Source organism: Arachis hypogaea, chromosome 15 (genome assembly GCF_003086295.3).
Source record: "Arachis hypogaea cultivar Tifrunner chromosome 15, arahy.Tifrunner.gnm2.J5K5, whole genome shotgun sequence".
In the NCBI taxonomy this organism is placed as follows: Eukaryota; Viridiplantae; Streptophyta; class Magnoliopsida; order Fabales; family Fabaceae; genus Arachis; species Arachis hypogaea.
The window spans coordinates 152,005,244-152,030,348 of NC_092050.1; the positions used below are offsets into that span (position 1 = coordinate 152,005,244).

At 35.1% G+C, this 25,105-nt stretch overlaps 2 protein-coding genes across 4 annotated transcripts; both read right to left on the reverse strand.

Annotated features, from left to right (window-relative positions):
• Positions 1-329: 329 nt before the first annotated feature.
• LOC112751384 (uncharacterized) lies at positions 330-4,250 on the reverse strand. The gene is made up of 6 exons (XM_025800503.3): positions 3,759-4,250; positions 3,595-3,648; positions 3,246-3,326; positions 2,480-2,549; positions 2,276-2,364; positions 330-674 (listed from the first exon to the last, which is right to left on the reverse strand). Exons 1-6 carry the CDS (start codon positions 3,936-3,938, stop codon positions 537-539), a joined length of 612 nt encoding a protein of 203 aa, XP_025656288.1. The 5' UTR covers positions 3,939-4,250; the 3' UTR covers positions 330-536.
• Positions 4,251-7,354: 3,104 nt separating this feature from the next.
• Positions 7,355-19,681, reverse strand: LOC112751385 (uncharacterized). Of its 3 annotated transcripts, none has more exons than XR_011872557.1 (25): positions 19,447-19,681; positions 18,687-18,810; positions 18,531-18,593; positions 18,092-18,193; positions 17,832-17,997; positions 17,011-17,109; positions 15,735-15,881; positions 15,324-15,363; positions 15,058-15,115; positions 14,798-14,880; positions 13,864-13,962; positions 13,621-13,736; positions 13,422-13,540; positions 13,174-13,244; positions 12,502-12,607; positions 11,497-11,636; positions 11,212-11,370; positions 11,030-11,133; positions 10,769-10,944; positions 10,176-10,365; positions 9,679-9,778; positions 8,724-9,286; positions 8,345-8,401; positions 8,173-8,249; positions 7,355-7,786 (listed from the first exon to the last, which is right to left on the reverse strand). XR_011872557.1 is itself a non-coding variant. In XM_025800504.3 (25 exons), exons 1-25 carry the CDS (start codon positions 19,510-19,512, stop codon positions 7,615-7,617), a joined length of 2,829 nt encoding a protein of 942 aa, XP_025656289.1. In that variant the 5' UTR covers positions 19,513-19,681; the 3' UTR covers positions 7,355-7,614. The 3 variants fall into 3 exon arrangements, 2 of the variants coding, with proteins under 2 accessions (XP_025656289.1, XP_025656290.1); XM_025800504.3 differs by having other exon boundaries at positions 8,345-8,427; positions 9,118-9,286; XM_025800505.3 differs by having other exon boundaries at positions 8,345-8,427; positions 9,118-9,286; positions 16,632-17,109; positions 19,447-19,564.
• Positions 19,682-25,105: the final 5,424 nt, after the last annotated feature.

The following is a 25,105-nucleotide window of genomic DNA, read 5'->3' on the forward strand; positions in this document are numbered from 1 at the left end:
CAAAAAAACTGTATATTTAATATTTGAATGATAATTTAAGATGATATTAGAAGAAAAAAAATATGAAAAGAAATAAAAATTTAATGATAATGATATGTAGCATTTGAGGTGATAAGTGTTCAGTGATGTTGATAAAATTGTGGTTAAATGAAGGGTAATTTAGTCTTTTTCAAATATTTGTGTCTTGTTCATTATTTTTACCAAACACAATACATAGACACAAATATTTTATGTCTATGTCTTTAATGTCTGTATCTTTGTGTCTATGTCTCATCCTATACATCAACCAAACGGAGCCTAATTGCATGAAAGTTGAAACTAGTATGCAATTTACTCTTGAACACACCACATGTATCATATTAAAATGTATGATAACAATGCTTAATCATGCAGTTCATAACACTTTAAAAATAACATTAAAAACACCACTACTTCTGGAGACAGTAAATAGAAATCACATGTCCCCAGTAGAATATTAGCAATGAAAAGTGAAACTAATACATGGCTTTTGTAAACAAAGAAAAAAAATGCCTTTCCTATCTATCCTTGAGTTCTTGCTCAAATTGAAGCAACTTTTCTCGAACAGGCTCTAAAAATAGCTTCTTCAAGTCGTTGCATATCTCTGTCTTATCTTGAGGCAACATATCCTTATCTTCATTTAGTTTCACTTGCATCTGCACAAAAATCATTTGCCGCAAAAAGAAACAAGCATCAAAGTCTATCACTGGCGGTAGTTTTAGTTGGGGTCAATTAGAGTTTTGGTGATATTATATGTGAATCCCCTTGATTTTTCATTCTACATTGACTTTGCTACTGACATGTTTAAAGGAATGTGACTAGTACCATACAATAATTCAAAGAGGAAGAAGAACAAGATGCTTTCCATAGAAATTGAAAGTCTCAACCACCTAAATGCTTAGATAAGTAATCGGAAAGATTATAATGATAGCCAGCGACATTACATTACATTTGTTGCGACTTGTGAGACAACACGGCCCCTACATGAAATCCACCTTAAACTGTTAATGGAACTTGCTGACATGTCAATGATGTCATTGTGATGACATGGCCGTTAAGTGCCAGCTAGACAAATTCTATTAACAATTCACAATGGACTTCATGGAAGGGACACATAATGCGGGTTAGGGGCCGTTTTTTTTTTTTTTTTTTCTTAGTGGATGTGTTGTCCTTCAAAGAAATAGAGGGGGACCGAATTAAGACTTCTTGGTAAGATTACAGGTTAATATTGGTAAAAAAAGAAGCTTGAGGAGTTAAAAAATCAAAATAATGTGTTCTTAAGGATCAGTCAATGATAATTTACACCCGGAATCTGTCCTTGCAGAATTTGGGTTCAAGGTGTGGATGGATAATAGGTTTTTGACAGGTTAGATAAATTGATAATGATATTAACCACAGTAGTCAGTTCAGCACAATGCATAGCCTAAATCTAGAAAGAAGAGAATATGAGCTGAGAAGAAATAATTAAAATAACATAAAACTCATTGCAGGCAGCAAAATCCAACACTTTCAATTTGCCCATCATACTCAATGCTCAAGGTAGAGCAACCGTTTAAGTTTAACCATTCCAGCAAGGTCGTGCATTGATTGTTGCAAATATATAAAAAACAAAAATTACACTTCATCAGTTCATCCTTCAAGGTGGGGGTCAGCCATATAGATCATATGATGATGAAACTACAATAGGCTCTATGGAAAAACAGAATTTGCCATGTAGGTTCATTTAGAGCAAGCTCATTTTATCATCTTCCTCTACTCGCATTTGGACAATCTTGTGAAAGAAGAATTCAAAAGTGACATAGGAATGCTAAATAAGGAAAACAGAGAATATAGAAAATGAGAGAGCACTTCCTTATGAAGAGAAATGTAGACAGAAAAGTAGAAATGGAAGAGCATTACAAATAGACACACACCGTCAGAAATAATTCTGGTTTGGGATCCCACACTATTCAATCTAGTCCCAGGAAGACAGAACTAGTTGGCAAAGTTTTAAGGCATGCAAAAACAATTAGGCATGTCATGTATTGGGAAATTCCTAATGCACCTCATGAGAAAGGGTTGCTGTCCAACTTGCTATGTCATAATGAATAACTAATTCTAGGAAGACCATCAAGTCAGTGACCAAATGCAAAAGGACAAATTACAATATAAATGATGGATACAAAAAACAAATCTAAAAGCTACACATAGAAGTAAGCCCTTTTTCAATTTATCAGTGCTTCAAAAGTGTTCAAATAAATATTAACATAACAAGTACCTGCAAGTCATCCAACTCGCCAAACGAGAATTCTGGGACATCTATATGGCCTCCAACCGCCTTCTTCTCTCCTCTCAAATTCAATTCCCCTGTTTCAATTTTGCAAATCAGTATGCGATTCAAAAAGGCAAGTAGTTGAAATGCACACTAAAAATTAACAGTTAGATTGAAGTCCTGAACCAAAAATGATTGATAGTGACTTACCTTTGACCTTTAAAGTCAACTCATATGTGTAACCAACTCGTTTTTTATTCCGAACTATCACCAAGAATGCCTAAGAACAATCACAAAGAACTAAATCAACAGATAGACCAAAAACTTGCATACAGCATATAACTTCAGTAGAAAAAAGAGGCTAAGAGCACAAATCAAGGAATAGACCAAAAACTGGCAAAAATGTTCTTAACAAGAGAAATTTTCATTTTGTCAAAATCTCATTCACAGACTCCACAGTTTAAATCACCCACAACCACTGCATTCATTCTTGTGTATTGTCTTTTGAGTAACAGGCAATCCACTTTGGAAAGACTATTGGGTATCTTCACCAATAAATGTATTGGACATAAAGAATTAAGTTCCCTATTGTTTCAAACTTCCAACCTAACAGAACAAATAATCCAGATTCTCTAGGCTCCATCACCCAAGCACATCATTAACATCATAAAAAACAAATAATAGGTGAATGTGAATATAAGCCTACTTCCAATGTTATGACAATAAAAAGAAAAACCATAGTAACAAATCCAAGACATGGAAACTCCAGGGAGCCAGTTTGGTACCCTTGCAAGACTTGGGGGGATGAAAAATGAAAACTTGAAGTAGGATTTAGTTTTTCATAAACTTCTTGGTCCAAAACTTGTCACCCACTTTAAGGTGGGCATCAACTGAGCCAAAGTTGAACATGCATATGTCAGTATGAATAGAATACAACACCATAGAATAGAAGTAAATTACATAATAACACACTTACATCCCCAATACATTTGGTAACTTCTTCTACTTTTGCTGTGCCAGAGGATAACTTAATGGAGCCCACTGAAACAAGCAACTCCTGCAACCAAAACATAAAAATAACACAACTTCAAATTAAGAATGAGTAAATAAATAACCCAAAATATGAGATTCCTTAGGTACCCTTAGATAGTGATTACTAGTTAGGTTACTATCCTTAGCTAATGAGCAATAACATTTAACATACTACACTCACTAACTTCATTTTTTTCTTTTTTTAAAAGGTGGGACATATCACTAAATATTAACAAGATCTATTAAGAAATACCAGTACCCTGGAAAATTTAAAACATCCCCAATATACATACCTTAATTCTTGGAGTTGCCCAATTGTTGAGGCTTTTCTCTTCCCAAGTTCCAGCCTTTATTCAAAAATAAAAGAGTACACATTCAGATTTAATTGACCAATAAGAAACAAATTTGAGAAAATCAGAGAACAAAAAAACGAAGAGGAGAAGAGATGTGAAATTACGCGATTCCAAGCAGAACCAAGGGTTGCAGAATTAGGTTGAGATTGGGGATCTTGAGGAGAAAGCTTGTGAGGAACAGGCAAAGGAGCAGCGTCTTCGGTAATCTTGCGAACCCAATAAGTGTAAGAAGCTCCCTTTTGTTCTTCCTTCTCCGAAGAAGAAGACACCACAGCCTCCGTCATTTCGCTCCCAAAAAAAAAAAAAACGAAACGCGAGAATGGAGAGCGAAACGGGAACGAAACGAAACGGAAGAAAAGTTGAGCTGAAATGAAGAATAGAGAAGAAGACCGAGAAGTGTGGAAGGAGACAAATGGCCGTCAAACTTGAACTATACAAAATGGGAAACACGCGAAAACATGTTTTTTATATATTTTTTATTATTTTAATTTTAATTATTTAATTAAATTGGTAGTTTGATGTTCGGGAAGTTTCCACAAGGTCGGAGAAGGAGCAGGATTCACCGAATTACCGTGCAGCTTCTTATGTTATTGTTTGGGTTTAGCCGTTTAGGGTTCGTCAAAATTTAACTAACTAGTAACTACAACTGTAATAACCGTGTCATGCACATGCACGTGACTATTTTGTAATGAACATTTTTTTTTTTACCGAATATATAGAGACTCGAACCCGCAATTTCTTAATTGAATATGGAGAGACTATGTCATTTGAACTATTACTTCTTGGCTATTTTGTAATGAACATTGTTATCGAGTTATTGATATATATTATGGAATAAAAAACACATATATATCTAATTAATTAATTGAATAGAAAAAAATAAAAACCGTTTATTAATTTAAAAGACAATCACTAATATCGCTATTTTTTGTTTTTCACGGTATCCTCTAATCTAACACAAAAATTAATTTGTCATGGATCTGAGTTTTATTTAAGAGTTTGTCAATAGCCAATAAATTACTACATGCACAAAACAGGATTCGAATTCTTGATATTTATATGAGCATATTAATAAACTAACGACTAAACGGCTAAACCAATCCAAGTTGGTTAGCATTAATATCACTATAGTTATAATGCTATCATTACTAATGTAGAAAACAAAAACTTTATCATATTCATCAATTTTTTTTCTTATCAACGTTAAATCTGTCTTTGTTGTGTTCTATGTTCAGTGTAATAACAAGTTGCACAGTTTTGGTGCATATATTATTCAAAAGGTAGAAATTTACTTATAGTTATTTTTATGTAAAGTTGACAGTAAAAATCGTTAAATAATTTAATAAATTTGACTAAATTTTTATCTAATATTTGTTAACTATCAATTTCACATGAAAATAATTACAATAAGTAAGTCTCCACCTATTCTTAATTAACGTAAAAACCAAAAGTCTTATAAGTAAAAACATAAAAGTGATTAACATATGAAGTCGGTGTTGCAAGTGAAATTTGGCTATTAAATTATATGTTAAAAATTTAAAATTAAATTATGTTTTTCACGTTTCTTTAACAAAATTAAATTCTATAAATCCAGTGGTTGACAATCAATCTATCTATCTATCTATCTATCTATGTACTACAAACAAAGTGGAAAAATGCAAGAAAAAAATAGAAGTAGATCCTATCTAATGAAAAAAATAAAAATAGATGGTGTCCAGTGCTTAATTTCATCTTTTATTGTTCTCTTTTTTTTATTTATTTTTGATCCCACTTATAAAATTAAAGATGAAAAATTACACTTTATATTTTCAAGTGTTAAAAAAAAGAATAAATGATCATTTGTATCCATGATAGATGAAAACACTAACATTTAGACCTATGATAGCCTGAAACTAAAGTTATATCTATGATAGATGCCCTTCGTGTGACAAAAGTGCCCTGACTTAGATCTGAACTTGGTTTGTAGGAATCCGATCCTAAGTGGCACTTCCTCCCTTATCTTCAACCCTCCTCTCTCTCACTCCCACTCTCTCTCTCTCTCCACTCCCCAGTACCCAAGAAGAAGAAAGGCCAGACCTTTTCCCTTGCTGAGTTCACTGCCGCCAAAACCGACTACTAAAATCCCATCGTGCTCCCCACCGTTCCGTGCCAGCGCATTGCCGAGGAGCTCGACCGTGACAGCAACCGTCTTGGCGGCGGCTTCAGGAACTACGGCGGTGACCGCGCCAACAGAAGCTCCGATGGTGGTGATGATTCCTCCAATTCGAGGTGGGGTTCCTCTAGGGTTTCTGACGAGCCGAGGCGGAACGGTGGGTTTAGGAATTCTAGCGGCGGCGCAAATTCTGATAATTGGAACAAGAAAAAGGTTGAATTTAACAGTAGATCAGCAAATCCCAGACCCAAAATCAAAATCCATATCACCAAAATAATCAAACCCCCCAACAATACCTTACACCCTCTCTCCCCAACTCAAACCTTAACCAACAAATACCACAGCTGCAACCACCACCAGTGTTGGAGGAAGAGTTTGTGAAAGAGGTCATATCAGAAACACCCATTGCCAAACGAAATCAAGTTCTAATTTTGAAGCCAGAATCGGACACCCTTCTGCCTCCTCTTCAAAACCCTGATGACAAAATCGAATCAAAGAACCCACATCCCATTCCAAACCCCATTATCATCAACAAAAAAGAAGGTGAAGTCTCAGAGGTAGTGTCTCAGCTTTCAGAAGAACTATGCAGCATCAGCGGAAGCTTCTCCACCGCTACCACAGTTACGGAGAAGAGAGAAGTAACTAGCAAAAGAAGCATCAGGGAGGGAACAACAACAACAACAGATCCCCGTCGAGGAAGCGCCGTCACGCCTGTGACGGCAATGTCGCCTCCGAGAGGGAGCGGAGTGTTTAGGAAGAAGGGGTCAGAGTGGATATTGGAGAGTGAAGAGAGAGAGAGTGTGTGTGTGAGAGTGAAAGAGAGAGAGGTTAAAGATAAGGGAGGGAGTGTCACCTAGGATCGGATTCCCACGAACCAAGCTCAGATCCAAGTCAGGACATTTTTGTCACACGAAAGGCATCTATTATGGGTATAACTTTAGTTTCAAGATATCATAGGTACAAATATCAGCGTTTTCATCTATCATAGGTACAAATGATCATTTATTCGTTAAAAAAAATAGGGAGGATCCATTTCTGAAAAAAACAGATGCTCTCTTAACCGTAGTAAGGATGACTAAAGCTTCATCGATCTTGTAGACTATTTGATTCTGAATAGTTCTTTGCTTGCATAATATTTTGATTAATCTTTGCTCAACACCATCATCGTTTTTCCCAATACGTGATTAGGAAATTCAAAAGTCAAAACGATTCACTGCACTTTGACACCTTGGAATAACTAAAACTATGATTGAAACTTGCATATGCCTAGCAGCTTAGCACATAACCACATTACATTGCATGTGCTTCAAACCAAACATTGCATAATAAAACAGCATTTTCCTTCAGCAAAAAGATCATTAGACAACTATTCTTAAAACAAAGTATAATGACCAAAAAGGAAAAAAAACCACCAATCTTATGACGACCCCACTTTTTTTCAAGTTTTCCCCTTATATTAACATAAGATAGGTGAGAATAATGTGCTGAAAGAAACTAATAAATTAGAGTTTTATAGAGCTTAACATTAAGACAGGAAAAAAAAAGTACTGCATCAAAGTGCTAGCTAAACTAAAGTTTAAATAAACTTACAAATTGCTGCGGCATCATTCTCATAGCAGAAAATTTTACAATCAAACTACAAAATTATGTACGTCTATGTAACCCCAAATAGAAAAGATTATGTACTTCTATCAAAAAGACATAGTAAAAAAAAATCCTTTCCGGTCCAAAGATATATCTTTCCACAAAGCCTTGTACTCTTGTTAGTAACCTGCTATAATCAAAATTCATTATAGTATCTTGAAACCTTAATTAATCTTTGGTTTTGGTCGCCTTGGCCTCAATACCATATAAAGGCACCCTAGAACGATCAAGAACGCAGGGATTGTCGTCATATCGAAGACCATGTGTACTTTTCTCTCTTTTGTGCAGTTAATTGGATGGAGAAGAGCAAGAGTTGCATCAACTTGTTCAACAAACCTGAGGGATATTGTTAAGACAAAATGAACCAGATATACAGGAAAATTGAAATTTAAATTGCCTTTGATAGAGACAGAAAAATAATAAGAGTGCAGTCTCTTCATTGAAGAGGCCGACATGGGAACACAAATGGGCAAGCTCATTCAATGAAGAACAAAATAGAATACAGTTTTGCTTCCACTCCTCTACACGCTGGGAATAAACTTCTGTGCTACTATATATGAATGATAATATAGAGAAGAAAAAAAAGGGACACCAATGTAATAGGGACTACTGATCTACAACGGTCAAATACATCCCATTAAAATTAACCAAGAACCACAAAGGAACCAATAACTTCATTGAATTATAAAAATGCATGTTGCAGAATGGTTTAGGTTCCTAACCTTTTGGATGCATCCTCCAAGGTGATTAGCAGCCTCAACGCATCACCATAACGCAATTCCCCAGTTACAGTCGATAACTGAAAAGACACAATATAACCCATTTAACGGCATCAACTGTTTAAGCATAAGATTATTATAAATTTGATAGAAGCTACAAATTACTAGTACTCACCCTTTTCCAAAGACTAACAATATAGTTGTACTTATTTACAAGCTCATGCTCCTGGGACTGGAAAAATGTGAAAGTTTTTTTGGCTGTATTTGGTTAAGTATCCATGAACAGATTATTCATCTCATATCACAACAAAAACAAAAGCAGTACAATATTCATAAGATAAAAAACCTACAGGATTGGATTCCCATTATTTTACTCAATAACAAACACCTTATTCATTAATCTTAAGCACCCACAAATACTATCTGATAATAAAGAAATCAATCTGAAAGAATAACCCATTATGCTTTAATGCAAAGAAAAATATTACTCAACCAGAGAAGGTAATACACTCTCAGATGAATGAGTGGTCTACAGAGTCTTATCCAACAATCACCTTAGAAGGCCGGAGATTAGTGCCACAATCATTTGGTCACAGAATGCTTTCATATCATGTCTGCTAAAGAACCAATCATCACATGAGCTTAAACTTTCGGGTGGATGGACCAAGAAAAATTGTACATTAATCAGTGGCATATTGCAGAAAAAACATAACTCAAGGCTGAAAAATTGCCCCTTAAAACAACTATTTTCAGACAAGCTTATATAACTCTGTTATGCCTGATAAATATCTGGTTTTTGTATGTTATTGACAAAAAGAATAACTATTTAGAGAGGAAAGATATGATAGAAATAGTGGATGGGGCACATTCCAAGAATTAAGTCATAAATGTCTTCACGAAAATGAAATTTGTGTCATTAACAGCCACCCTACTCAACAGAAAGGATACTAGTACGCTCCACCATTAGAAGGTGAATAGCTGAATTAACTAGTTGTATTGATTCTTCAAGAGTTGTGATGATATAACTCCGAGCAATTGAATCAGACTGGAACTGTGAAATGTGCCATCCTTGTGATGTAATGGAGAAAGGGTTGCATCCTACTGACCATATCCAGTCCTGTCATATTCAGAAATAAATCTTAAGACACAGTAATTCAATTAGGCCAGATAATGCAGTACATTTAGCACATTAACTATTCTAGGAACCTGGACAGGGAAACACAGAATGCAAAGTCTCTAAAAATAAAAATATACGTAGTCAACTAAGGCATTAAGCATATGGTTCGAAAAAAACTGAAAAAGTTGGCCAGCTTACTACGCATCCATTTCATATGTGAATGTCATTTTCTTTTTGTCATTTTAAAAGGCTAATGTATGACCAAAAGTAGACATGTATGGCTACCTACAGTTTCTGCACAAGAATTGAAATCCCTAAACAAATGGCAGGTATCTGGATTGCTTGACTTAAAAACACTACATATAGAAAGAGGTTAGACATAAAAATTGTACCTCAGTTGCACTCTCGTGGGTCTGACTATAAACAAGATGGAGGGGAAGCAATCCCGCAAGGTGCTCAGCAGTAGCAGCCACAGCAGCTTTTACAGGCTCTCTTTATTCGAGATAAACAATTAAATAATAAGAAATACATAATTATTTGATAAAGGCTTTGGTTCAATAAAAAAGAATCTTATCAGAATTATTGAAAATAGGGTTCAAAATTGTTGATGCCCATCATCAGCCAAGTGATATTTGAATAATATTGTAACATTGTATGACTTTAGACAAATAAAATTTTACCGAGAAGTTCACTTCTTTCCCTTCCCCTTAAAATTGAAAATTTGAAGCCTATGATGGAGATAATTAACATCCACCAACATCCTGAGTTCTTTAGATCCATCATCAATACAATGTCCCCTAGAGCTAATTTGATAATAAGTTTATAACTGCTTTAAAGGCCTGGCACATAAGCCACTTTGAAAAGAACGGGGAATGTTTCTGAATCTTACCTTAAATTAAGTAGAAGTGAGTGCCCATTACAATGTAGATGGCTTTCCCAGGAAGACTGTTCTGATTGGACGACGATAATCATGTCAGAAAGTGATGTTGCCTGAAAATGCTTGTCCAGTAATAGCGGTTCATTGTAAATGAACCAAAAGACTGGGACCTCCAGTGTGGACCTGGAATGTGCATGCCCACCTGCATCATCCTAATTTATTATCTTACTGACTTCCCAGAATATCAAGCAACAAAAGAGAGACAACATTTTTTAATTCTCGAATCGATTTTAAAATGCAGGGATCTAAAAGATCTCATGTAACAAACTATGTCTAATGACCAAAGGCAGTTCCTACACAGGCTAAATGTCGAAACCTATGTCAATGCTTATCACCTTATTGGCTTGCTCAAGGTAACCATAAAAATAACAAATTTAAATACTCTATCATTTTCTGTCAGACTATAATATATAACAGGCAATCGGATAAATAATTTTGCTTATGGTTTTCTTTCAAATTCGAAATGATTGCAAAACCTATTCTTTTTCCACGTACCTATAAACCGAAGTCTAAAACAAATGAGAATTTGAGGACATAAGATGTACCTTTAAGAGAACCATGTTCATTCAGCCTTTGTAACTGATACTGAAGAATGGCAGAATCAAGATAGGTTCGAACTGTCTTTCGATAGGTTCCATTGACAAGCAATAGAGGGACCGCAGCTGCTCGTCGTGCTACTGAGAAGGCCATTGCTAAAGCAGGGTCATCTGATAATGCTAACCTGATAACCTTAGCTATGTCAGTAGAAAAGTAAGAAAGAAGAAAAACCAGAAGTCAAACAACAGGGAATTAAACATGTATCATACATTTGCTGACTGAAAATTGGTTTCTGAGATGGAACCAGCAATGAGGAAAATCCCTCCATTATAGACTTCAAATCCACAGGGAGATATTTAATGTGTCTAACTTTCTGCAAATATAATTGCAATGCAAACATAAATATTTTATTATTTGCAAACCTACTCAAATGATTAGCCAGGCATCTTACCTCCTGTGTTATGAAAAATAATTGAAAGGATATCTTCTCATAATAATGGAAGGCACCATCTGCAATAGAAGGTGATATGATATGTCTCATAGACCCCCAGAGTGTCGCACCAAGATGTGCAAGGAAAGTATCACGTGCAACAGTGTAATTGTGGAACTCCTGCACAGGGGCAACACCAACAATAAAGCTAAAAATTGTGGTATAACCAGACTTTCAAACTACCAACTAATATGGCAGGCTTAAAATTAATTAGAAGAATCCAGTAAATTAACACATTTGGCTTACCTCCTGTGTGTCACTAAATAAATTCCAGCTCTCCATCCTCTTTAATGCTTCCATGGCCTTTTGCTTATGATTTTCATCATATTCTTCACCTTCAAATGACTGTAGCTCATTTCTCAAATCCCGCATTCTCTCATCTAGTTCTGAAATGGCCATACCTCAATATTTTAAAATATATATATTTTTTAAAACTAAAACTGCAATAAAATTCCTGTGGATATGGAATTTTTTTAAGCACTGAGATGCAAATGTGCAGGATTTGATAGTTAAAACAAAAAGAAATAAAGAGAACAAAAATGTACTTCGCAAAAATCAAGGAAAGACTTGATAAGAAAATCCCATATGGCAGGAAGCACAGAAACTTCCACATGATGGACATAATGGCACCAGTCATGTGTCATGTTGGATAGTCCTCAGGCATCTATACAATGATCCTAATCTATATTACAGATCTTTACTATTATTCTTTGAGTTATTACATTAATGTAGGTGGAATATACTGATATAATTGTGAAATATTAAAGTCCCATTTCATTTCTTTTCTTTTGTTCCTTAAAATTTATACTAGGAGTTATCAGGTAGTGATTGTTATATTTAAAACATATGTGCTCATGTTTGGATTTGTATTTATATTTTAAATTTCAATAAAAATTTGCATTTCATTATTTTATTTATTTTTTTTACATAAAATGTAGTCTATCTATGCTGTGTCCTATATGTTTCAAGATTAGTCCATGTCCCACGCCAATTTTGAACCCTCATCCAGCATTACACATGTTTTAGCTCAAATGCCAATGCGAAATAATGCTATGCTGATAGGTTAGCTAACCTATTGGAAAAACAAGTTTCAACTGGCATGAAAACATTTTTTTAACAGAAATAAAACAGGGCATTGTACCAAAAAAGTAAATAAAAGTGAGGGAGAAAAGGCATTAAACAAATTGAGCTGAATCCAGAAAACAAGGTCCAAAAGCTACCAAGACAGAACATACTAAATAATGAGGTTACCTTCGCAAAGAGCAAGTTTAACTTTCCTTCCTTTGCAATGTTTAAATGCGAAAAGCTCATATATATCAATCTCAGCTAGAAGAATATCAATGGCCTGGTGCTCTTTCTGCAGCATTGAAAACAACAATGACCCACTTTGAAACTCCAACAAGAAAAATGAGTAGCGTAAGAAGGGACTTTTCTTAAACAAGTATTCAGGCACATTCCTCTCCACTTCCTAATTAAATTCCAAACACTGCAAAAGATCCCTGTAAACTTCAATAAATATCGGTATGACTAAACTTTACAAACAAAAAAACAATAAAGCCTATATCCACTATATGGGATCGGCTACATGGATCCAATGGTGCCAGTGAGCCCTATCATGTATTATGTCTATAGTAAAACTGTTTACACATTATGTTAACAATTTTTTTAGCATATATCAATTATTTATTGAGCCACAAAATTGTATTTCATCGAGCCCTCTTAATTGCCAAACAAAGAAAGCAACAGCTCCCACAACAACTACATAGTGCTATACTTTTTCCCCCTTAATAGTTAGGGTTCATGAGGAAGGATTCTGATCTGCTAAATGATTACAATCTGGTATTGCAACAACTTACTGAAAACCTGTTCTTAGAAGCACAAAATGGAATATGCAAACTGTTGTCAGCCAATATATGCACATACATCACCAAATACAGCAAATTTTTCCTGAATAGCATCTTGCAACCGGTCTTCAGCTTCTGCTTCTGAAATTTCTGCAATCAGCAAAGAGAAAACTGTCAAAACAGTAATACATTATTAAAGGCATGATAACCATGCAAGATGAATCAAATAAACAAGATACAACTTAGCTAGGTGTTAACCATATCTTTTGTATCTCCAAGGATTTCTCATCGTCTTTTATACATTCTCTTTTCTCATAAATTTAATACCTGAAGTTGCACCAATTGTCTTGTCCACATTTGGTAAACTTGCTTCTGTACGCACACCTTCTCCACCAACAGCAGGTCCCCATGAAAAGGGACCTGCACTTAAGTCAATAAATGCCCATCTGATACAAACATGAATACTGTAAACAGAAAGAAAGAAAGAAAGAAAACTTAGAATGGTGTGATGTGACAGAACTTGCACCTGTCCTTTCCAATCCAAGTGTCTGTGAGACATTCTGCTTGAAGGCCACTAAAGTCCCCAGATTTTAATACTCTTTCATAACGGATCTTCTGGTCTTGATCCTTCCCTTTTAGAAACTTGAACAAAAAAAAAACGATATAAAAAATGTTCAGGTAAGAAACGTGTAGAAGAGAGGGGAAAATCTGTAATTAACTCTAGATTCCTTAAATATTTTGTTTGGAAACATATCCAATGAGCAGATACCTGTAATGTTTTGACTTCAATGATACCAGCTGCATCTCTCCCTTGATACAAGCTTCCAACATTATTTAGCACATCCAACCAAATATTATACCATTCTGCCTGCATTAGGTTGTCACAAAACAACAAACCAACAAAAATGAACACTACCTCTTCCATGAAATCAAGAAAAGGCACCAAACCAGAAACAAAGGAGAGCAAACAACTATGATTGAAAAGCAAGTCTTCTTTTGGTTTCTACAAACACATCTTTTTGGAATAGAGATACACCATTATAGAGAAAAGAGGGGATACAGTGGAGTATTACTAGGTTGATAATCAAGCATGCCTCTTTCCTTTATCCAGGGCATGATTCCCCCAGACAAATGGCAAAACCTGCAGTAAATCGAGTAGTCTCATATTCGTAGAAAGTATATGGGTCTTCCCAAATATTTGGCTTAAAAATAGTGCAATAGGTTCTGCTTAAGATTTTGGGTACCCACCCAACCACTTGCAAGCTACTTTACAAGAAAAAATGAAAGTTCCCCAGCATAATATTGGGAATTCTGTGGCAAGATAGTCCAATAAACTAGGTAAATCACTGTGTAGGTAAGTCAGCAGTATCAACTAGTTCTATGGTGCATCAATTTGCTCTGACATACAATGTGGAGCTCCACTCAGCCAGTTTAATAGTATTCAATTGGCATCATTTAGTTTGTTAACATTTTCTTTCTTTTTGAGGATGCCTTATCATCATTTGTAATTGTAACCTTCTCTCCATTTCTATTCTCTTCCTAGTAAAATCTACCTTTTTCACAAGCTCATTGAATCATGTAAAGATTGGCAGAGCACTTATGGTGCAGAGCAACACTGATGAATTCTATGCATCACCGTAGATATTAATGCATCTAAGACACAACATAAGCACTGATGCCATAAAGAGGAGAGAAATACTAACAATATCAGTGTCCTCAGTTCTTGTCCATGCAAATTTCGTCATTGGGTGCTTTGCGTATAATGGTCGCTGAATCTTACTAAGAGCTGCAAAACAATTTCTCTACTGAATGAGGGGTCCAGAGAATAAAGAGTTAAAATGTTAAGAAGCATTGCATTCATTAAGATAGTTTCCTTTAGGAAAAGATGTAGAAATATGTAACAATGTTGATGATGATTTTTAGGGTTGTGTTTGAAAAGCTTCAGGTTGGAGAAATTTCATACCAAGAATATTCTCGGGAATGCCTTCTGACTGAAGGATTTTCGTTTGCAAACTCTTATTCTGCATGATATGGAAGCTATTAGTGCTGGCTCTAACAACATAATTAGAACAAACGGAAATCATTGTCAATCACAACTTTTGCAAGAAAATTTTCCAGAAACACTGCAAAGGAATGCCAATCATAATATGGATCCATTTTTCAAAAGGAGCAATAACATTACATCCAGGAAGTTAGTTCTACGGAGAAAAGAAAGTAAGTTCCATATACCTCTTGTAGCAAGTTTATTTCGGGCTGTGATAAACCTCTCCTGAAATATTTTGTAAATGAACAAAAATCAAGCTAGTCAGATAATATAAACATGCGCATCCACAACCCAAAACAAAGGCCTAAAATGACGAACAATTATTAATGTACATTGAACAAATCTAACAGCACGGACTCTTCTTGTACAAGGGAGAAACAATTCTGGAGCAAACACAATGCATTTAGCAACAAAAAAATGGAATGAAGAATGCAAATGAAATTAACTTCCATTGGCCAGAGCATACTGCATCGACCATATCCTCACATGCTAAATATCTTGTATAAGTAATCCATTTAAAACTTAGAATTATATCCATACTACAAGATAGATATATAGTGAATAACAACATTTGACAAGTACCATCAGTTCATTACCTATACCCATATTTGGGTGTCTTCCCATCACGCTTAGGATTCAGAATGAAAATATTATATGCATTTTCAAGTTGAAGGTATTCAACAAGGCTAGCAAAAAGGCCATCTATCATGTCTAAATCTACTTGCAAAACACCACCATTATCCCTGCAAAAGAGGATTTGAAAGAATAAGAAACCAAGCCATGTATAAAAACAAAACAAAAGAAGTCACATTGTGTTGTCAAGCATAAAGAGAAGAAACAAAGAAACTGTTGGAATTGAAGACCTATTTGCAAGTTTAGGAGATCCTTTTCATGAATCATATATTCATTTAAAATCTCATTTCCAACTAGGTTAAGATTTTCCCGTAAAAACTATGAGCTAGTGCAGTAGAAGTCACTTTCTTATGTTTCTCACGATTGGCTGGTCATCTTGCTTGCCCACTTGATGAAGTGCAGTATTTGGACTTTGCTTGAGTGCAAGATATACCAAGTTGTTTGATAGATAGTTACTTGGATCTTGAGAGGTTTGGTATGTGAGGGATTACAAGAATGACATTGAACATTAGAAAACAAACATGAGGCAAGGTGTCGGTGGGTATGTTATGATTTGCTAACGAAGTATTAAAAATCTTTGAATGAATCACACACACGTATTCCTCTTTCTTATGTTGCTCCGAATTTTTTCAATTAACAATCTTTGTATACATTTAGAAATCAATTTTTTTTAACCCCATAATTACCCTATGCTAATTTTTTCTTCTTTTCTGATCCCAAACTATGCATTTTGATTAGAGTCAAGGTCCTAGATTAAGTTTTTTTTTTATTCAACTTTCTTTTAGACATAAATGAATTTTTTGTTCTCATTTCCCACTAGCACTTCAACCTCCTTCCCCGTTTTATTCGCAATACTTAACTCCAAGCAGCAATTGCACGCACTCCATCTCCATTCAAGCATTGGGAGCCAGCATCCTCCCATCTTTGAGCTACCTCTCTCTCTTCCTTCACTCTAGTCTCTCGTATACTTCTAGAATTTTAGAAATCAGTATCGATCACTGCACCAACAATGAAGTGAAAGTAGTGCAATCTAGGATGCGCAACCCATAATAAAACTAATAGGGTTAATAAACTTCAACACCATATGTCATCAAGAAACGAGAAATGATGCTGGAGAATGGAAAATATGAAAGGATTCATTAATCAAAAAGGAAAGAGAGCTTGTAGTGATAAGCATAAATGTTCAAAGAGGACTTATAAGTTCTTATCTAAACAAATAAAATATTAAACATAATTTACCCACTGCCAGCTGGATCAACTTTGCGACCGAAAACGTTTATGGCACGCTCCAATATAGAAGTGACCTTCTCTCCCATTTCAATAGCATGGACAGAAAAGCTGCACCAAAATGTCCACCATCAAAAGCAAGAAATAGTACACATTTTCTCACTACAAGGAAACTCACAATATCAGATCTACTTTGCACGAGCAACATTATATAGGTTCAACACCCAAAGAAAAAGCCAAAGGAAAAAGTCACTTTAATAGAGTTTCTCTTATGGATTTGCAAAGGGCTGGTAAAAAACTTGAGTCAGTAACCTCACTTAGTTAGAGTTCATTTAGAATAACACTTTGTCCTCCTTCTATTAATTCTCTTCACTCTGCTTATCAACTCAATTGTTAAAAAGATATATACAAATCAAAGATACGCTACAGAATGAGGAAGACAACCAAATCAATCTATTTCCCACAAACTCCTCTATACATAGAAAGGAGACAACCAAAGCCTTCTCCCACCTAGATGAGGAAGACTATGTGACCAGGCAATACCACAGTGATTACAAAAAGAGATAAACACCTCTAGATACTAAGAAATTAAATTTAGCCATAAAAGTTTATGTTAAGGCGTACACTTTAGATGAACATACTACAACAAAAACTAAGCATTGTTCCATTAGGTGGGATTGGTTATATTGATCAAATGCTGCCATAGTAGTCTAGCAAATTTATCAATGGAAAAGAATAACATAAATCATTTTTATATTTAAGAAGAGACAGATTGGAAGCAAAATGAAATGTTTTATTTTTTTTCAATTAGAGGTTTAGATAGAAAGCATTACTTGTAATTTATGTGACTGACAAGAGGAAGGTGGTGCAATTGCATTTTATTTATACTGGTTTTGTAAAATGGGGTCAGCACTTCTTCATGTCGAATCCGTGTATGTTCAAAGATGTGATCAATTTTTGTAAACCAGCGCTCAATTTCTTCTGGGAGAAGCTTGAATTCTGTAGGACATAAAAAGAAAAACTCTCCAAAATCCACAATACCAATAAATTGACATAACAGTACAAATGATTCATCAGTCTTCCAAGTATGTACCTTGGTGTCCCTTCCCTTCAAATCCTATAAATATAAAATTCACAGGAACCGGAAGGTGGATGGCATCAACTTCCTGAAGCTTTAGATAGTTTGCAATATTACCTGAAATGCAACAAAAATTGAAAACAATACTAATAATTATGATTACTATTTTAGGTGCCTTTTTATATGAAAGAAGAAAATTACTCATAAGAAGAGAAGGAAATTACAACAAACATGGAGGACAGATAACAGAATTCTCCAAATCCAGATAGTAATGTAGAAAGAATTCAACAAGGAGCATACCGCAAACTTGTTTAGGATATAACAAATATTTACAAGATACAAGAAATATTTTAAAAGTATACCAAGGTCAGTTAACCCAGAGGAAAAAAAGGAAAAATAGAAAAGCACAATATCAAAGATACAAAGCTAGTTTTAAGAGTCATGAAACATGTACCAGCAATCGTGTAGTTCAATGCGCTTGCTTTGTCAGGGCTTGAAGACGTCAAATCGTCAAAATCTGAAGAACCAACATATTTAGACAATCAAAAGAAACCAAAACCACAGAGAATGAATATTGACGCAGTCATTCAAATAACATATCAAGACATACCACTATGTATAACATTCTCACTCCAAAATCGGCTCTTTTCTTTGAGGTTAAATAGTGAGAACACAGATGATCTGCCACTTTTCCGAGTTTCATATGAAAATCCAGGTGAACTAACTGCTAAGAACTGAAAAATACCAAAAAAAAGAAAGAAAATGAAAAGCGAAAAAAAATAGCAAGCCACAGCAAACATAAAGGTGGTGAATGTCTAACAAAAATCACGAACACATGAAAAGGGACGGTGATTGGTGAATATAAGCACATGCACTAGAAATGTGAATGAAGAATAAAACAATAATCATCATATGTGATGAAATCACCAAAAATAATAAATCAATAATAATAATAATCATCATCATCATGATGCAGAAGGATCAAGGGTACTACAAATAAAGCTGAATGTAAGCACCAATGCTAGATAAATGGATAATAATCAATATCAATAAATAAATAAAAAAAACGGAAATTTATCATTATTCATTAGTTAAAATTCATCATCAAGAACGTTAATTCAACAATGAACACACACATTAAGAATGCCGCACAATTAGCTCAGCTCAGTCAACAGTTAAATTGAAATGATCATACTTAACCGTGAACATCTCTAAGATTCCGTGTCGATATTTTTGCTCAAGTATTCGAAAATAATAATAATAATCACTTCAATTTTGATTTCCTTTTCAATCACATGAACCGAAATCAAAAAAATAAAAAAAAGAAGCAAGTAACATAAAATCGGTGAGTTGAGAATAGAGATGGTTACGAGAAGAGCAGAGAGAGCGAGTTGGAGCTGCCATTGACGCTTGACGCTGAATCCGCCAATTTCCATTTTCGCGTATCGTATCTCTGAGAAACCCACGCGATTTTGAAGACGGAAAACCAGTGTCACTGTCTCTGGACTACTGAATCTCTGAACCCGGTTCAATCAGGATCGGATCCATATCTGGATCTTGGTTCGGTTGTGGGTTCATAGGGCCCAAATTTGTAGATACTTCAGTAATGGGCCGGCCCGACTCGTTAAGATTAAGTTAAACTTTTTAAATTTCCCGTAATAGGATTAATTTCAGACCAAAAATAGAAGATCCACAAAATAAATAATCAGATAATTAGTAAATTATGATTAGATCTACGATCTATAATTTATTAAGCCCAGACACAAGTTGTTTGGACCAAACCTTTTTTGTGTTCAAAGATGAATAATTTATAAAAGTAGATAATGTACAATATTTAAAAAAATAAAAACAAAAATAAAAAATGAATGGTTACAAAATTCTAGAGATATATAAAAATATCCCAAGGTTATAGGCAAATATTTTAAGACTCTTGTTGTTAAGCCTATAGTTTAGTAGTTAATTATTTGCATATTTGATTTGAGTTTGAAATCTGCTATTGAACTCTCATCTCTCTCCTCTATTTCAAATAAACACTCAAACTATATTTCTAACTTTACTATCTTGACTTTAACAAAAATAAATAAATACTTGAATATTTTTTTACCCTCTTAATTGAAAGGACATAGCTATGCTGCACAAAGTTAGATAAACAAATAGCCAGTTCATCATACATTTAGGGGAACCTAATTTCAAATTTAGTGCATTATTCATATAAAAAGTATTTTAAAGACTATATTGTATAATGCACCAAGCTTAGCCTAATGCACATAAGACATTAATTAAAAATTTCATCATCACATGGCTGAAAATTTTCTCAAGTAATGTTATAATAAAAATTATAATATGACTGAAAATGGTAAACAATAATCTTTCTTAAAAACTTTATAAAGACCAACCTAATCTTAGAATCTTTGAATCCTCTTCATAAAACATATAAAAAAAAAGTACGAGAGAAGACATAAGAGTATGTAAGACATTGAAAGAGGTGAAAGATAAAGAAGAGTTTTAAATAATGAAAAAAATATATATTCCAGTACATAGGGCTGGCAATATATACTCTATCCGCATGTATTCAATCCGGCCCAACCCATTCAGATAGGGTAGGCTACCCGACCCACTGCGGGTAGGGTAGAGCTTGGTCCGGATATGCCTGCGGATAGGATAGGGTACGGGTTTAGGGTGTACCCTATCCTACCCTACCTGCCCCCATATATAACACATGTTTTATAAAAATTAAATATAGAGAAAGAAGTGAGAGTTGAACCCACAACCTCTTTTATGTAATGACTTGTAATACATAAGTAATCACTAAACTAGTTAGTTAACTTAGTAATTTAGAGCATTAGTTTTTTTTTTTATTATTAATATGTATGAAATTTGGAATGATTGAATTTTATATTTACTTTGAAAAAATTAATATTTCTGCGGATAGGGTAGGGTAGGGTAGGGTAGGATTTAGAATTTAGGGTACGGGTAGGGTAGGGTAGAGTTTTAATGAAATTTTTAACATGCGGGTAGGGTTAGGGTTTGACCCTACCCATTGCCAGCCCTACTAGTACAAGTACTAATTGATTGTTGAATTCGGAAAAATCCACGTACTGATTGATTGTCGAAATCGAAAAAACTCACGTAATGATTTATTATTGAACTGGGGGACGCCCACTGTTGATTTCTGTTTTCCATTATGCGTATATTATGGCGTCTAGTTTTGCGACGATTGCTGGTGCCTGGTGGTCACGTACTGATGGTGTTCTTAACCATATCGACACATATGCAGGTACAGTACGCAATGGAAAGTCATATCTGGGACTTGTTCTCAGGTAATGTCAGGTTGTGGGATGTAAATCGACACACGAACTCATGGCCTACATAGAACAAACATGCATCATACTTGTTTGCGCATACTTCTCTGTGATATGTATTTCTGTGATTGTGTGTGTGCTTCTTGACTTGTGTTTTGTTGAGTCTACAGCGGAATCTGGACTTCTAATAGACACAAAGTAATATGAAATTGAACACTGTCCACAATAATGCACTAACTATAACCAAGCCAATATGAGAAAATATGATGTGATTACTCTATATAATATGATGTGAATTAATTTTCTTTCTTATTTTTTAATGATGTTTCAATTACAATGTTATAAAAAATATATATATAGTATCATCTATGTTATAATTTCAATGAACAAGAATAAAATCCTTCTATGAAAACTCCCTATAAGTTCTCTCCTATTAAAATTCTTTGCAAACCTTATTTTACTCCCTAAGTTTGCTCTTAGCCTTCTTTTATTCTCACAATTCTCTACCTCAGGCACAATTTAAAAAACTGATTCAAATTTTAAACGAACAAATTGTAGTAGTCGTATCCGGTTGCATCATCTTAACAATGACTGCCTACATACCCTTTACTAGGATCAAACGAAACGTAGTTCCTTTATTCGCCATGCAATACTTAACATGGAATAATGTTGAGCAAATCCAAGCAATGCTAGAATTTGTTTCCCAACACTACTTTAGTCAACATGTTTGATGGGTTTTCATTTGTGTGTACCTTCACGAGAGAAATGTCACCTTTCTCTATAACATCACGCACAAAGTGATACCTAATATCAATATGCTTAGTACGAGCATGATGAACCTGATTTTAGCCAAATGAATCGCACTTTGACTATCATAACTAAGATTCACACAATCTTGCTTAAGACTCAAATCATCTAGAAGACTCCTTAACCACAATGCCTCCTTCACCCCTTCTGCTATTGTCATGTACTCAGCCTCTGTAGTAGATAGTGTCACTGTATCTTGTAACATCGATCGTCAACTAACCGGAGCACCATATATTTTATATACATAACTAGTTGTAGATCATCGTCGGTCTAGATCACCAGCATAATCAGAATCAACAAAACTGCTAATTTGACATGATGATTTACCACCAAAGCATAAACCTATGCCAATGGTACCCTTCAAGTATCTTAATATCCACTTGACTGCTTTTCAGTGTGTCTTTTCTGGGTTTGTCATAAACCTGCTAACAACACTGACTGCTTGTGAAATGTCTAGGCATGTGCATGCTATAGCGTACATTAGGCTGCCTACAGCACTTGCGTAAGGTACATTGTCCATGTAAGCCTTATCTTCTGCTGTTGTAGGAGATTGTTTACCTGAGAGCCTAAAATGTGGAGCCAATGGAGTCACCACCGACTTAGCATTTTTCATCCCAAACCTTTCGATAACCCGTTCAATGTAGTTTTTTTGACTTAGGAACAATTTTCGACTTGATCTCTCTCTTCTAATTTCCATGCCTAAAATTTTTCTCGTAGCACCCAAATCTTTTGTTTCAAACTCTTCACCAAGTTGAAACTTTAACTTATCTATCTCCACCTTACTCTTGGAAGTAATGAGCATCTCATCCACATACAATAAAAGATAGATATAATTACCTCTAGGAAGCTTACGAATGTATACACAACAATCATAGTTACTTCTAAAGAAACCTTGTTTTAAAATAAAGAAATCAAATCACATGTACCACTGCCGAGGAGATTGTTTTAATCCATAAAGCAACTTTCTCAAGCGACAAACTTGACCTTCTTTACCCTCAACCTTGAAACCCTCAGGTTGATACATGTAAATTTCGTCCTCTAAATCACCGTGTAAGAACGATGTCTTCATATCTAGTTGTTCTAACTCAAGATCGCCATGAGCTACAAGACTTAAAAGCATCCGAATGGAAGTGTGTTTAACCACAGGAGAAAATATCTCATTATACTCAACTCCTTCTTTCTGTATGAATCCTTTGGTCACTAACCTAGCCTTGAATCTTGTACCATTCCGATTTAGTAAGATCTTCTTTTTTTTATACACCCACTTACAACGAATAGCAGTCTTTTTCACGGGGAATGTGACCACCTCCCATGTCTTATTTTTATGAAGAGACTGCATCTCTTCTTCCATAGCAACTAACCAGGTCTCACTATCCTTGTTCATGATAGCTTGTTTGAAGGTGACTGGCTCATCATCCTCCACCGAGAGTGCATACTCTACCAAATTTAACTGTCGATAATGCCTCAGAGGCTTGTCTGGCCTAAGCTTCTGTACGAGTTTGTAATTCCTCTTTGGCCTAATGAATGCCAAAGAATTCTGTTGTTGTTATTGTAATACATGTGTATTTTTTCGCTGAATCTCTTCATGATCAAGTTCATCGTCCTCCTCATCTTCATGAGTAGCATTAAGATGCTCCACCTGAACAGGACTAGAGTCTATTGATTGGTTTTTAGACTCTATCTCCATCACTTGAGTGTTTATAGTTTTTCCAACATCACCATCATCTGGCGTCATAACTTTAGACAAAGCTACCATGGATCTTTCATTAAAGGTCACATTCCTACTGATTACAAACTTAGAATCACTTACGCTCCAAAGACGATAGTCTTAAACCCCTCTTGGATACTCCAAAAAGATTACCTTCTTAGCTCTTTCATCAAATTTATTGTTTTTGACATGATAATAAGTCGTGCATCTAAAGACTCTGAGTTTCTCGTAATCTGTATGTTCCCCTAATCACACCTTATGAGGTGTGTCTCCATCTAAAGAAGAATGTGGAGATCGATTCACTATGTAGCATGCTGTAGCAACTGACTCAGCCCATCATTCTCTGCCTAACCCAAAATTAGAGCGCATACACCTTGCCTTCTCAAGTAGTGTACGATTCAGTCTTTCCACGACTCCATTATGTTGTGGTGTGTCTCTAACTGTCCAGTGTCTCACAATGTCTTCCTGATCACAGAACTCCTTGAAAGCTCCATCCGTATACTCTGTGCCATTATCAGATCGCAGAGTTTTTAGCTTCCCACTTGTTCTGTTTTCAACCATTGCTCTCCACCGCTTAAAGTATCGAAATATCTCATTCTTATGCTTGAGGAAGTAAACCCAAGCATACCTTGCATAATCATCAACAAACGTAACAAAGTACCTGAAACCACACTTGGAATTGAAGTAACTTTAGCCGGACTCCAAACATCAGTATGCACATAGTCTAACAATCCTCTGCTTTTGTGTTTGCTTGTAGAAAACTTCACCCTGTGTGCCTTTCCATATACACAGTGTTCACAAAACTCAATTTATGGTTTCTTCATATTTTTCAGCAAACCTCTTCCGCTAAGCAATAATAGACCCTTTCTCGACATATGCCCAAGCCTCATGTGTCAAATCCTCATGCAGTCTGTTTAGTCTTTACTTCCACAGATTCCAACTGCTAGCTCACCTGTAACAGTTGTCCCCAAAAGAGGATAAAGATTACCATGACGAACCCCCTTCATCATTACTAAAGAACCACGAACAATTTTTAAAATCCCATTTTCAGCAACAATTTTGCAACCATTTTTCTCTAACAAACCTATAGAGATCAAATTTTTTCACAAGTCAGGAATATATTTCACATCCTTCAAGGTTCTTATAACTCAATCATGCATCTTGATTCTTATAGTATCTACCCCTACAATTTTGCAAGCATGATTGTTGCCC